This window comes from Balaenoptera borealis (assembly GCF_965194805.1).
Source record: "Balaenoptera borealis genome assembly, chromosome: 9".
In the NCBI taxonomy this organism is placed as follows: Eukaryota; Metazoa; Chordata; class Mammalia; order Artiodactyla; family Balaenopteridae; genus Balaenoptera; species Balaenoptera borealis.
Window position 1 is genome coordinate 33088525 of NC_138873.1, and position 14537 is coordinate 33103061.

Genomic DNA, 14537 nt, shown 5'->3' on the forward strand with positions numbered 1-14537 from the left:
GGAGGCTAGAGGAAAGAGATTCACACAAACATGTCTAGACTTCCTCCTGTTGGCCCTCATTCTAACGCCCACCCATCACCACGCCAGGGTTGCTGCTGGGGTGAGATTATAGGGATTGTTCCATCATTCATGCAACCAGCATTAATGAAGTATGTAATCAAGGCAGAGAGAACCATCTTTAAAGGGATAAAACTGGCCGATTAGCGCATTACAGTTAAGCAGTCAGTTATATTGCATTTATTTGCAGCAATAGGTAATTAAGTTCTTTGACTTTTTCTAAGAAGTCAGTTGGAATTAAACTGCTGGGTAGATTCGACCAGAGTTTAGTGACCTTCTTCCTTATGCTGTATTAAATCCTACTATTTTAAATAACTATGGGAAAGGCCAGTTTAAATGTGAAAATGTTCACACACTATTAAAGAATTTTGTTTAGTCGCATTTCTTTTTATTTTCTCTATGTGCAGTAAGTAAAACCAGTCTAGCAGAGTATTACTTCCTAATGTCTTCTTGGGAGATAAAAAAGCAATTTGATATTAGAATAACAAAACACTCATTCACCAGTTATTGTCTCTACTCAAATTGTATTTCTGAAAAATTATTGAATATAAAGGGGAAAAACCATAGCTGAAAAATTTCCTCCTTCAAGTAATAAGGCTTTTCCCTCTCTATCTCAATATAAACAATAATGAAACAATTTAATATTTCTATTCTATATGGGTTTTTTATTATTAGGCCCTTTAATTCAATGTTAGTAGTAGGCAGGATATGACTTATGAAGAAAAAAATATAGTTGAAGTCATTAAAAAATTTATTCACTTATCCTTTTCTTCATAGATTATATTTAACCAAATGTTTACAAGGTAATTCCTAACTACTTATTCAGAATTGCCAATAAATACATTTTTTACCATGTTTTAAAATATATGTAATAATAGGTACATTTATAAGTATAAATATTAAAAGTTGCTTTCTAAAATAGAGTGTATCAGCAAACTTAATATACCATCCTTCTATTCATGTTTCGGTTCCAAAAAACAAAATGAAAATTCAAATGGTACCTCATTCATTGATTGCGGATATTTGCTATGTAAGGGTTGATTGAGTTTGATTTATAGGTATCAATGATAAATATGAAATACTGTGTGAAATTCAATCCCAATTTAATTAACCTCTAATCAAGATTTAACCTGTTGCTTTCTAAGAACAAATTTTCAGTTTTAAAGAAGACTTAAAATAATTTAAATGAAATGGAAATGGAAAAATATTTATCGCATTGCTGTTTGTTCTTTGCCATGCTTGTCCATAGAGGATAAAACTGTTCATTCTACAAGAGTATTATAATCAGTAGCCTCTCAAGGTAAACAGTTTCAAAATACACATCTCTTTGGTTTTGTTAAGGAGAACTTGAGTTTCCAAATTCTCCAGCTCAGTACTATGATATTTTAGAAATTGTACTACTTCTTCATGTACTAAGATGAACCGTGTTTTCTTTTGAATTTATAGTCGCAGATATGGCCAGTATACTATGAACCAGGAAATCACCAAAGTTACAGAAAGGCCTCCATTTGACCGATCAAGTTCCCAGGATTCTTTGGATGAACTATCTATGGAAGATTATTGGACCGAACTAGAAAATATCAAGAAATCTAGTGAGAACAGACAAGAAGATCAAGAGGTGGTGGTTGTCAAAGAGCCTGATGGTAATAATGAAATTAATAAAACTTTTTTTTCTTTTTTTCTCTCTCTCTTTTTAAATATGTATTGATGGGAAATGAAGACATGGAAAGGAAGAGGAGGAAAAAAAATTAAAGCTAGGAAAACCAGAAAAAGATAAATGGTAGCTGCCTTTCATCTTGAAAATGACTTAATTGTGGCAGATTTATAGATGCAACTGACAAATATAAGTGGCATAAGTAAATTCACTTAGTTTTGGATGTGGCTAGAATCTTGTTGGCTAAGCTTGCTGTATCATAGACTCTTAGAGTTAGACTTGAATTTTGAAATCATCTAAGCTTTATTTAAATTCCTTCTGTGGTATCCTAGCCACATGGCCATATTTGGCCTCTAGTGAGTATAGATGCTGATGGTGCTGATGCTTTCCCGTCAGCTTGAGCTGTTTCGATGTTCTTTATTTTATTGATTTACAATCTGCTCTACACTACCTTTTACTCACTTATTGTAGATCTGCCCTCTGGAAGAGCAGAACAAGTCTGTTTTATTTTTTGCATGATACCCTTTCAAATGGTTGAGGATAGTTATCTTGTTACTAGCCAAGTAACTTTTTCTAGAAGGAAAGATACACATAAATCAATCCTTGTTGGTGGTTTGCAGACCTGTCCCAGTCCTGGTCATCTTATCTTTCAAAGCATCATCCTCCAGATTGGCAGCAGTGCCACAGTTTAGCCAGCTAAGCTCAGGGTACAGATTTGGACAGTGGAAGATAGTATTAGCATTCTTAACCTCCATATTTACATCTTGTATTTGGTTCATAATTTCTCTCAAGTCTCTTTCTAGCCGTGTTTCCCACAGTCTCCACTACTGTATTTGATATTCTGGAAGAAACACGTAAAACTTCACTTTTTATTTTCCTCTTAAATTTCATGCTTTTTTTTTTTTTTTTTGGCTAATCTCTTAAAGTAGACACTAGGTTTCTGATGCACAACTCTGGCATCTATTATATTAGCATTCTTTCTATGCCTTGTGCCATCTATAAGTTTGTAAGTAAGTCTTTGGTGTATAAGTTGATACAAATGCCAAGAAAGTAAGAGCCACAGTTAGTACCTTGGGACCCACTGCTAGTAGTGACCTGTTTTTCAACAGAAGACTTCTTTTTTTTTTATATAAGTTTATTTATTTTTGACTGTGTTGGGTCTTTGTTGCTGCGTGTGGGCTTTCTCTAGTTGCGGGAGTGGGGACTATTCTTCGTTGCGGTGCGTGGGCTTCTCATTGCGTGGCTTCTCTTGTTGTGGAGCATGGGCTCTAGGCACGTGGGCTTCAGTAGTTGTGGCTCGTGGGCTCTAGAGCACAGGCTCAGTAGTTGTGGAGCACAGGCTTAGTTGCTCCGCAGCATGTGTTCGAGCCAGATCAGGGCTCAAACCCCGGTCCCCTGCATTGGCAGGCAGATTCTTAACCACTGCGCCAACCAGGGAGGCTCTCAGCAGAAGACTTCTTAATGATGCTAAATGACTTAGCATCAAGTTGTTTAGTACTGAAATCTATCAATACATAAATAGGCTTTTCTCCTTTGCTATAACATTTGTTGGAAAAAAGCAACCAATAATACTTGAAAAAGAAACGTTAGAGATTTTCCTTAATTTAACACGGATTTGTAAAAGAAAATTATAACCAACTCATTCTTTTATTTGGGTTCTCTTTCATTTTACTCTCATTCTTTCTTACTTTACCAATCCAGTTGAGCTTTTTTGTGGTAATAGTGTCTCCCAACCTTTCTGTCTCAATGTTTCAAGATGGCAACACCATACCAGTGGCCTGCTGAGTAAGGAGAAAACATTCTGCAGAAAGCAGCACTCAAGCCTGATACATAACCATGTGTCCTTAGCTATTTCATAATTCTCCAAGACTAAAATGGATTCGTAGAGTGTTGTTCATGATGTGATTATCGGGAAGAATTGGGACTGTTTCTATACACCCATGCCTTTTCTTTGACTTTAAATTGTTTGAATTTTACCTCTACTTTTTAATGGAACAAGTGACTCTGTATTGTAATCTTGTTTACTTCCCTTATCATGGCAATATCAGCTTTTTTCTGGCCATTTGGTTTTATATACTTATACTGAGTTCTACGTTAACAGCCTTAATAATCATGGCTGACTTTCTCTGTCAGTAAACAGTTTTTGTTGCCTGGCATGCAGAATGCCTGGCACTGCCTTATGTTTCTTGAAGCCAAGGCTATTAATACTTTAGTTCTGCCCTCATGGAGTTTAGATAGTAGAGAAGGATAGATGGGCACACCAGTCAGTGCTCCATCATGTGATATGGACTATAATAGAGCTCTGCAAAGTTCTTCCCATGTGACATTCTCACATTTGGTTATGAGGCAGCCAGGGCACCTGTGGTTTAGTTTACAGATGAGAAAACAGAGTCAGCTTGAGGCTAAGTGACTCGGCCAAAATGACATGGCCATCAAGGTGCAGAAATGGGGTATGGACACAGGTCTTTTGTGTCTCAAGTCCTTGGTCTTTCAATTTCCTCTATAAACATGGAGCTTGGAGTGAATCTATTCTAGTTATCATTCAGTTTTTCTGTTAATCATCAACAGATCTTCCTTTTTTTTTTTTTTTGGCCGCGCCACCCGGCATATGGGATCTTAGTTCCCTGACCAGGGATCGAACCCGTGCCCCTGCAGTGGGAGCACGGAGTCTTAACCACTGGACTGCCAGGGAAGACCCGAATCGTCAGTAGATTGTATACAACATTTGCTTTACTGTTTACTTCCTTTCAGTGTTTTGAATGGATTCAGTTGTTTAATTAGTTTCCTATAATAAGCTATTTTGGTCTTTTTGGTGAAAATAGTGTGCTTTAAAAAAAAAATTTGTAAAAAACATGACTTTGATATGCTGACCTGGGGGGTTAAAAAAATTAATTTGAAATTGATTAGTTCCTGATGTCCAGATGCTCTTTACTTCTTTGCCACACTCCCTGTCAGCTACAGCGAGCAGAGAAAACAAGCCTTTCCATCAGTTAGGGTTGGACTCTGGGGTAGTGCTGAATTTAAGCCAAGAAACAGGGCTTTAATGGCCATCCCCAGCATCGACTTCCTTCTATAACTTGATGGAAGTAAGTTATCTTTTCATGGCTTGCTCATCTCTGGAAAGGGAACAGCATTATCTTCCCATAGTTAATCTGCAGGGAAGTTATAGAGGTTAATCACATGTGAAGTCATTTAAAAATTTTAATTGAGTATATATGAAATGGATCTAAAATTTGATATCTTTATGGCTGGAGTTTATGGCAGTTGTCCAAGTTTCAGATAATGATTCTTAGCACTGCGGTTTGGTTGTGATATAAGAGTTTCAGTAAGAGTTTTTAAACAGCTTAAGAAAATGTAAAAGTTCTCATATTTTGTGATTTAAATACCATTTTTCTCTGTTGTCTTAGAGGGAGAACTGGAAGAAGAGTGGCTTAAGGAGGCCGGTTTGTCCAATCTCTTTGGAGAGGCTGCTGGAGATCCCCAAGAAAGCATGGTGTTTTTATCAACACTGACCCGGACGCAGGCGGCAGCTGTTCAGAAACGAGTAGAGACTGTCTCCCAGACCTTGAGGAAAAAAAACAAACAGTACCAGGTTCCTGACGTCAGAGACATATTTGCTCAACAGAGAGGGTCGAAAGAAAGGGAGGTAGGTTTTCTTTTTTGATAAAGCAAAGGAATAATTGCTTAGAATCAATTGAACGCATCTAGTTTAATTCAGATCATTAAAAACTTAATGGGCATGTATATGCAAGGTGCTAAAGCTCCATGCTGGCCATGATCAAGAGGGACTTGATACCTGTCCTTCTAGAAGTTATACTGATGGGGCAGAAAATGAAACAAGTTACATTTCTCTGTGACAATCCCTGCGTTAGGTGTCCTTGGAGCTTTAGGAATGGCCCCAACCCCCTAGACAATGTGACTGCTAATTGTTACTTACAGGAAAGTCAGAGGTAGAGGATTCTTCCTTCTATATTAACTCTTGTAGGAAAATTTGCTTTTTTTCTAGACTCATGTGGGGATGAATGGAAGTGGAATGTGAGGGAGCTAATTGTAGCTGAATTATAAAACAGGAACCCTGAACATGAAATAACTTCCCCTTTGCATCTAGCACCTAGCACGGTGCCTAGCACGTAGAAGATTTGAGTAGATATTTGCTAAGATGATGAATTGATTAGTGGAAGCTGTTGGAGCCTGGTAGAGACTGGGGCTGATGGCTCTCAGGGAAGGCATGGTACAAGCAGGAGATCTGTATGGCGTGGAACAGCGCTGCTCAGTATGGCCAGTTGGTAGGCTGCTTGTGGCTTGTCCAGGAGGACCTCAAGAGCTTGCACAAAATGTAAATTAATATCATCTGCTCCTTCAACAAGAAAGTCTTGCTACAAAGAGAAAAAAAAAAAAAAAGGTCAGCTGAACTTAATGATGTCCTTAGGGTCAAAGTTGATCTACACTCTGGACTGTTCTCAGATGAAGTTGGAATAGCTCTGGTCTGGAAGACCCAGTTGGTTGGTTGGAGTGAGAACAAACAGAACGGATGTTGAACGATAATTGCAGTGATAATAATAGCAGTTATATTTGCTGCTACCACTACTGAACACTTACTGTGCTGACTACTTTCCGTGCCATATCCCATTTCATCCTTAGAGCTGTCCTGTGAGTGAGGTATCATCGTTTCCATTCAAGACTTTAAGTCACTTGCTCAGTGGTCCTGTAGATAGTAAACCCAAATTTATCAGACTCTAAATAAGTGCTTTTAACCACGATGCATCCTGCTACGTTTGGGTTTACATATATGATTCTGATATTAAGTAGTCTCAGTAAATACATGAGATGTATTTACACTGTAAATAAAGGGTAACAAAAATCTTTTTAAAAAATGAGGGACTAAATGGACTTATATTTAAAGTATCTTTCTGTCATATAGAGGTTTTTTGCTTTTTGTGGACATTTCATTCTTTCAAGAAATCCTTTATAGCTGCAGGTTCCTACTCTCTTTGCATGGTCAATTGTAGATCAAATCCAGTCCATTTTATAGGAGTTTTGGGGTGACTGGATTGCTCCAGGTAGGTCTCTGAGGCAGTTACGTGCTTGCATACCACCCATTCGTTATTTGGGACATCCACTGGGGTTGAAGGACTGGACTTGGTTTCTAGATGTAGAAAAATGAATAGTAAGGAAATATAGTATTGTGACATTTCCTTCCCAATTAAAGAGCCCTCCCTGAGGGAATTAAGAGGAAACAAAAAGGGGGGAGGGGGCAGAGAGCTGAGCCTAAGCAAACCATATACTGTGGGATTCCTGCCAATCTCTAAGAGGATGTTGCTACTCAATGCTTCAAGCAACATTTTCCAGCAAATTCTTGGTAATGTCTAAACCACATGGTTTGAGTTCAAGGTAATTGGTGAGTTGTATCATCTGATGGAGTCAATAAGAGAGAAATAGCACAAGTAAATTAAAATAAGGTTAACTTGCTTACACTTTATGCCTTTAATCGAAACACTGCCACCCATCAGAAGTATGTCCCCCATCCCTCAAGCAAACATGGGCCAGCTATCTTTACTTGCAGTTCTTCTATTCTCAAATAAGTACAGTGGGCCCTCCATATCCCTGGGTTCTGCACCTGTGGATACGGAGGGCCGACTGTACGTTGCCATTTTTTATAAGGGACTTGAGCATGCTCCAGTGTTGGTGTCTGCAAGGGCAGGGGTGGGGGGTGTCCTGGAACCAGTCTCTCACAGATACTGAGAGATGACTGTCCATATTCAGCTTTTCCTTTTCAAATGCTTCCTCATGAAGCCCTTGCTGACACTGGGAAATATAATACAGAAATGAATACCATCTGCACTGTTATCTTCAATCGCTTAGGAAAACAATTCCAACCACATGCTCCAAAATATGTGTTCATATGTAAGATTAGAATTACTCACTGTGTGCCCTGTGCCATGGAGTGCTGGCCTTCTGAGGCTCGTGGGTGGAGGGAGGAAGATGGTATTGCTCTGCCTGAGGGGGACTGAAGTAGTGCCACGACTCTCCTACCACTTCTGTGATTGGTAGTCGCTCTACACTGACCTGGGTACCTCTAATCTCTAAGTAGAGCACCTCTGCGTACATGCCCCGGTGCTTCTCTAGACTCTTCTTGGACTGCAGGTGGAGAGGGGAGTTCTCCTCTGCTAACACCTGAGTTGAAGTATGTGGGGAGGGGACTACAAAGGCTATCTTCTTTTGTATAGAGATGAAAATCCAATGGAACGAGTATTTTAAAGACAGTTCATTCAAATAGACCTCTGTGTATGATTGACCTAGACTCCCCTTCCTGATTCCTGAATTCCTCCTGAAGCCTTACTTGGAAAGGAGGAAGTACGGCCTGGACACACTTACTGGTGAGAGGAGCCAGCCATGTTTTCCTGTGTCCATAAACCCTTGGAGGGCTGCATTCTTCAGGTGTCACTTCCCCAACCCCTCGAAAAAGGAGTTCCTTTGAATATCTAAGCTCTTATTACCTGCTTGGTAATTTAGTTTTAGTTGATCTCACATTTATTACTAGCTTTTTTAAAAAATATGAAGAATTCTATTTTATTACCTACATGCCAACTTATAATTTTATTTTATGACAGCGTTATTGAGAGAGAATTCACCAAGTCGCCCACTTAAAGTTTACAATTCAGAGGTTTTTTGTGTAGTCACAGATTCGCAACCATCCTCACAATCCATTTTAGCACCTTTTCATCATCTCCAAAAGAAACCCCATACCCATTAGCAGTCATTCCTCATATTCCTCTCCTTACCCCTTAGGCAACCACTAATCTACTTTCTGTCTGTATGACTTTCCTATTCTGAAGATTTCGTAGAAATGAAATCACACAATATGTGGTCCTTGTGACTGATTCCTTTGACTTAGTATAATGTTTTCAAGGTTCGTCTGTGTTGTAGCATGTACCTGTACTTTGTTTCCTTTTATTGCAGAATAATATTTCATTTTGTGGGTAGCTCACATTTTGTTTATCTACTCATCTGTTAATGGATATTGTTAACTTTTTGAGATCTTTTCTTTTCCCTTCAATTAATAGCAGCATTCTTGATGGCAGGGACACTCTTGATGTTGCCCTTATTCCCCACAGGGCTTAGTAGTGTGTCTTACAAGTTGTGGGTGATCACATGTTTATTGGATGATTGCTTGTTGATTATACCTGTAGTCCTTTTTTTCTGTGATTGATATAATTCTGAGTGCATTTCTTGTACTCTGAAGGTTAGTAATAGAGTTATTTTACAGTACCGTTTCTCTGGTTGTGAGGTGGAGATGACTAAATGGCCCATGTTCTATCTTTAGCCTCCAGATGGTAGAGAATCACAATCAGTCAGAACAGACGAAAACAAATACCAAGGAAAAGATGGTAAGTTGGACCCGTTCTCTTGTATTTTCTCATTTATTAGTATAACAAACAGATAAGACCTTTTAAAACATTCGTCTTCAATTCTGGTAAGCAAATTCTACTCAAATACTCATATGAAGTACCCAAATAGGTAATTACATAAGACTGAGCATATAGTTGGCCTTTGATTTTTTTTAAATACTTGTCTATCTCTATCTGTTCTAACATCTCTGTACATAGTCAGTTTTCCCAAATGCTTACCATGTGCCAGGTACTATGCAGAGATATTTACCTAATTTAATATACACAGGAACTCTATGTAGTAAATATTGTTCTTAACCCATCCTACAAATGAGAGAAGGGAGGTTTAGAGGTGTAAAGTTACTTTCCCAAGGCCACACAGCTAGTAAGGGGAGCCAGTGAATTTGTAACCTCGTTTTCAGATCTGAAGTTCTTAGCTCATAAATGGATTGCTTTTCAGAAAGTTTAGAAAAACTTTTTTAAGTTAAGATTTTTTTTTGGGGGGGGGGACATTGATTACAACTCTCCCTTTCATTTTTCTGTATCTGTTATTTCAGAAATGGATTAGAAATTCAAGGCATGGATGAAAATAAATAGTAAGACTTTATTAGTACTTACCAAGAAAGAATTTAAAGCTATTTCATGGATTTACAAAAAGGAAGAGTTTCTAAATTAAGGTCACAGATTTAATCCTCAGTGTGCTGTTACTTTAAAACTGTAGCAAAGGTTGTTGGTGGCTGCCTGAGTCCCGCTTGGGACTTTTGTTTTGCTTATGTCCTTAAGACCTGGCACCTGGAGTGTTCATGGCATTACTAGTGTTGTGTTTGGATTGGAAGTAGTGGAGGAAGAGTATCAGGTAGACTGTGAAGGCCTGGGAAGTGTTCCCAACTTTCCTATAAAAATCAAAGGTTAGTCCAAAATTACTGTATACGGGACATTTTGGAGTCTTGGAGCATCTAGTATCTTTATCCTTCCTTCCATAGTTTTCTTAGAACTTCTCTCCTGCACCCCTGCCTTAAAATATATACACACACACGTATGTGCATATACAAGTGTGTGCATGTGTGTGTATAGACACATACGTGTCTATATATTTATGTCTATAAAAGCACTTGCTTTTTACTATTCTGTGGAGATTTCTTTAGTTACATGTTTTATATCAGAATGAAATTACTGGGTGTTTCCCTAAGTCTGTGTGCCAGTAGACACTGAAGTGGCAAGCAGGCTGGAATAGCCAGTGCAGGCGGGCTAGAGAGCTGGGTCGTTAAGAGAGACAGATGAACCTTTTGTGCCAATATCAATATGCTTTGGGCTTTGGGGAAGAGCGACTGGCAATTGCTAAATGAATACTGAGGAAAACATTGTCCTTTCTTGGTGTTTTCCTCCTTTGCCAGAGATGGTGATGTAGGCTATATAAACAGAAGTTCTGGAAGACAAGTTCATTATAGCAGTCCCTTCCAGCCTAGCTTGTGGCAGCCGAGTGGAATGTGACAAACTTGCTGCCTGATTTACATCTGCTTTTGCTGGAATGCTATGAAGTGGGCATAGAGCCTCCAGTCAGAATAATAAGAGAATGTGTATAACGCCATCCAAGTCACTGAGTATTTACTACTGCACCTGTTCTGGGCAATGCCATGCTCTTTTGCTAGCCAGTGAATTAACCAGTGTTATGCAAACATTGAAAGGTTCTGAATGAAATGCATGGAAAATATTGTCTGGAGTTCAAAAGTGGAGCTCTTTCCATTTGAAATCTGAAAGTGTGAGCTACGTAGTCTATTTTAAATGTTTTCCCTACACTTAGGCTTTTATGCATGTTCAATCAAAGTTACTTACTCTAAATGGAAAATAAAATTTTAATGTTGCAAGCATTGTTGCATTTCAAATTAATTAATCTGAATTAACTAAATTTAATTAATTAAATTCATTAATTAAATTGATTTCAAATTAATTAATACTGCTAAGTATCAATCTTAACTTTTCATCAAATTATACAGCTCTGTGTATATGAAAGGCCAGTGTTTAATACATACATTTAGAAATACTAATAATGCCCAAATAATTTTTAAAACTTTCGTGTTATGTATATTTTCTTTTCCGAGTTCCAAGGAGGAGGGGAAATTATTTTTTAAAATAAAGATATGGATTATTTTGGACAATTGAAAACCTTTGAGTTTTGTAAAGTATTTGTAACTTAGTGCTATTGTCCACTTAAAAAACCAAAGGAGAATAGATTAAATAAATTATATTATTTACACTTTTGGGCTTTAAGAGCCAAAAGGTTTATCTCAGCATTCTCTGTTAACGTTTCTCTTTGAGAGTAGATAATTGATTCATAGATACTTTTAGTAATCAATTAACTATCTATTTCTTTTAGCTGTGCTCCTTTATCACCCCTGAAACTGTTTTTCCTGCTATCTGCCTTAATGGGAGTTACCATTTGATCCTTAAGCCTTTTCTATATTGTGTTTTTTATTTTTGCCAATTTTTGGAGGAAATTCATATGTTTTAAATGTATTCTAACTTAATTATAATTCTTCTCCCCAGTTTTGAATTCTGGCACAGAACATTTGTTTGTGTGTGTGGGGAGGTGGTGTTTATTGTAGCTCTGACACGGGGCTGTTAAGGAGAAAAGGGAGTCGTTTTAACATTCTTGTCCATAAACACTCAGCTTTTAGAAAGGTAGCTTCTAATTTAAGAAAATGGCTAATCAGTTTTTTCCTCTTAGAATGGTTTCCTAGGAAACCAACATACATAGTCACAGTAAAACATAAAGCAGTGTAAACCAGTGGGAATATAAAACTCAAATTGTGCTTTGACATTTAAGTTAATACTTTAAAAATTAATTGGAGAGAGGTCTAGTTATCCTAATTAAAAAAAAAAATTGTCACAGGCTGTTGGAAAAGCATAATGTGGCATAGATGGCAGCAGATAAATACAATCAAAGAGCTTTAAATTTTCTCTTATTTTCGGAATTCACATGGGTCCATTTTTACTTACTTTCTTAACTGTGAGATGTGACCAGGGCCAGCTATGTAATTTGCAAGGCCCAGTGAAAACTGAAAATGTAGGGTTTCTTGTTCAAATTGCGAGACGGCAACAGTAGAGCATTAAACCCAGCGTGGGGCCCTGCCGAGCACTACCCAAGTCCTACAGCCACGAAGCCCGCACTGCGTATTGAATGAGAGTGAAAAAAGGCTAGATTTACATTTATCCGTATTTTCTTTTGAGTAAAACAATTTTTGTGTGTTTTTGATTTAAATGACTATAAATATAGAAAATATATAGAAGATAATACAAATACATTTTCTGAAGGCATCAGACTTCTAATAATATATGTGTATGTGACATATTTATTAAATTTTAAAATTAACTTTACCCTCCATCACCTTGCTGTGTTAGTATATAAACATTTGAATGTACTATGTAAGCTTATTGATATAATCCAGAGCTGCCCACCATGAATTAAAGGTCTGCAATGAGAAAATAACAGTAATCCTGTCATTGATTCCAGGTTTTTTTCTAGTGTGAGTTGTGTTAAAAACCAAAAACTTATCAAATAGCCAAATTTGGAAGTATGTTCTTCCAAGCTTAAAGCTGACGTTTTCAGCAAAGAAGTTTTCAGGTGTTCATTTTTTTCCTGGAGGATTAACAACAAACAAACCAAGAAAAAAATGTTAAATTTATTATAAACTGTTGATGTAAATACATGGAACTTATTTCACTAGATTTATAGTTGTAAGGGAGCTGTTATAATCTTTGTAATAATCTGGTGCAAAACCTGTTGGTTCTGGTACCAGGTACCTCCAGACCTGACTCCCACAGTGCACATTGTCGGTGCTAACTTTTGTTTTGGAATTTTTACTATGATAGGTAGGTAACATTCCAGAAAGGACATGCAGGGCATGGAAGAAATCTTTTTCAGGAATCTGTTCCACTGTGAGGAAATTAAATGGAATATCATAGTTTTAAGAGAGAGTAAAACTAACCTCCTTCTCTTCTTTTTTTTGCTTTTACTCTCCCAGTATAAAATAAAGCAATGATTAAGTCTACTAAATTTTTGTGAGGTTTTTCATTCAGAGCTTGAGATCACCCATCAGTGTTTTGGAACTGGACTCAGTCTAAGAATTGTGACCTCAGAGAAAGATTCCACAATTCAACTCTGGCTTTCTAGTCACCACCTTCCCTCCTCTATGCCCCCATGCACCATTGGTAGAATTCCTTGAGTATACTTTTTACTATTAAAATAACTGTTAGTTATTGCTTATAGTAAATAGTAGTTTTCCCAAAGGTTTAGATAGTTGATGTATTAGAAGTTAAAAAAAGAAGTAGCCAAAGCACATGAATTGAATCTTTTGTCTTTTTCCCAGATCAGGCATCTAGCCTAGTTGTTGGCGAAAAGGAGCTGACCCCACTGGTGCCTGAAGAGGCACCTGCCTCTGAAACAGACATCAACCTGGAGGTGTCGTTTGCAGAGCAAGCTGTCAATCAGAAAGAGAGCTCCAGAGAGAAAATCCAGAGGAGCAAAGGGGACGATGCCCTGTTACCTGTACGTAATACACTATTCAGATGTCATTATCAGAGTATATTTTTCATCAGCTTTTTATTTGGAAAATTTTAGGTCCTTAGAAAAGTTGAAAGAATAGTATAGCATACACTTCTACAGCCTTCCTGTAGATCCATTTAACATAGTACAACCTTTACTTTCTTTCTACATATATCTATCTATGTATAGGTTATACTATAGACATATACTCACATTTTTTTTTTTTAGCCTAACAAGGGCATACAAAACACAGTTATAATGCTTAAGAAATTGAACATTAAAACAATAATTATATTTTAATCTATGATCATATTAAAATGTTCCCAATTGTCACAATATTGTCCTTAATATCAATAGCTTCTCCCTTACTCCCGCCTGGGATTCAAACGAGGGTCATGTGTTGCATTTAATGTCATATTTTTTTGGTTTCTTAAATCTAGATCAGATCCCTTGATTTTTCGTTAATATTTTGAAGAGTCCAAATCAAATTTCTGATTTTGTCTGTTCTTGGTGACTGAATTCACATTAAACATTTTTGGTCACACCACTGCCTAGATGATGTTTATGCCTCTCATTGCATCATCAGAAGAGGGGCATGACATCAGATGATCTCTTTACTGAAGATGGAATTTTGACCACTTGGTTAAGGAGACGTTCACCGGATCTCCCCATCATAAAGATACCTTTTCCTATGTACAATTAATACTAATTTGTGATCCTTGAGACCGAGGGGAATATCCTATCTGTCAGTAATAACCTACCACCCAGTGGCTTCACCATGCATTTGTAATCCTTGCCTGAAACAGTAATTAGACTAGTGTTTGAGAAATGGTGATTTTTCTCATTCTATTATTTCTTCTATATTGATTGGCTGGCAATCTTCCATAGTAGTGCT

General features: G+C 37.4%; 1 protein-coding gene across 2 annotated transcripts in view; it reads left to right on the plus strand.

The window, feature by feature from the left end:
* ARHGAP18 (Rho GTPase activating protein 18) overlaps positions 1-14537 on the plus strand; it is a 125475-nt gene that overhangs the window by 64993 nt on the left and 45945 nt on the right. For both annotated transcript variants that reach the window (XM_082406169.1, XM_082406168.1), the window contains exons 2-5: positions 1504-1700; positions 5119-5357; positions 9036-9099; positions 13467-13645. In XM_082406169.1, the coding sequence (XP_082262295.1) occupies positions 1504-1700; positions 5119-5357; positions 9036-9099; positions 13467-13645 (679 nt within the window). The remainder of the gene's footprint in view (positions 1-1503; positions 1701-5118; positions 5358-9035; positions 9100-13466; positions 13646-14537) is intronic.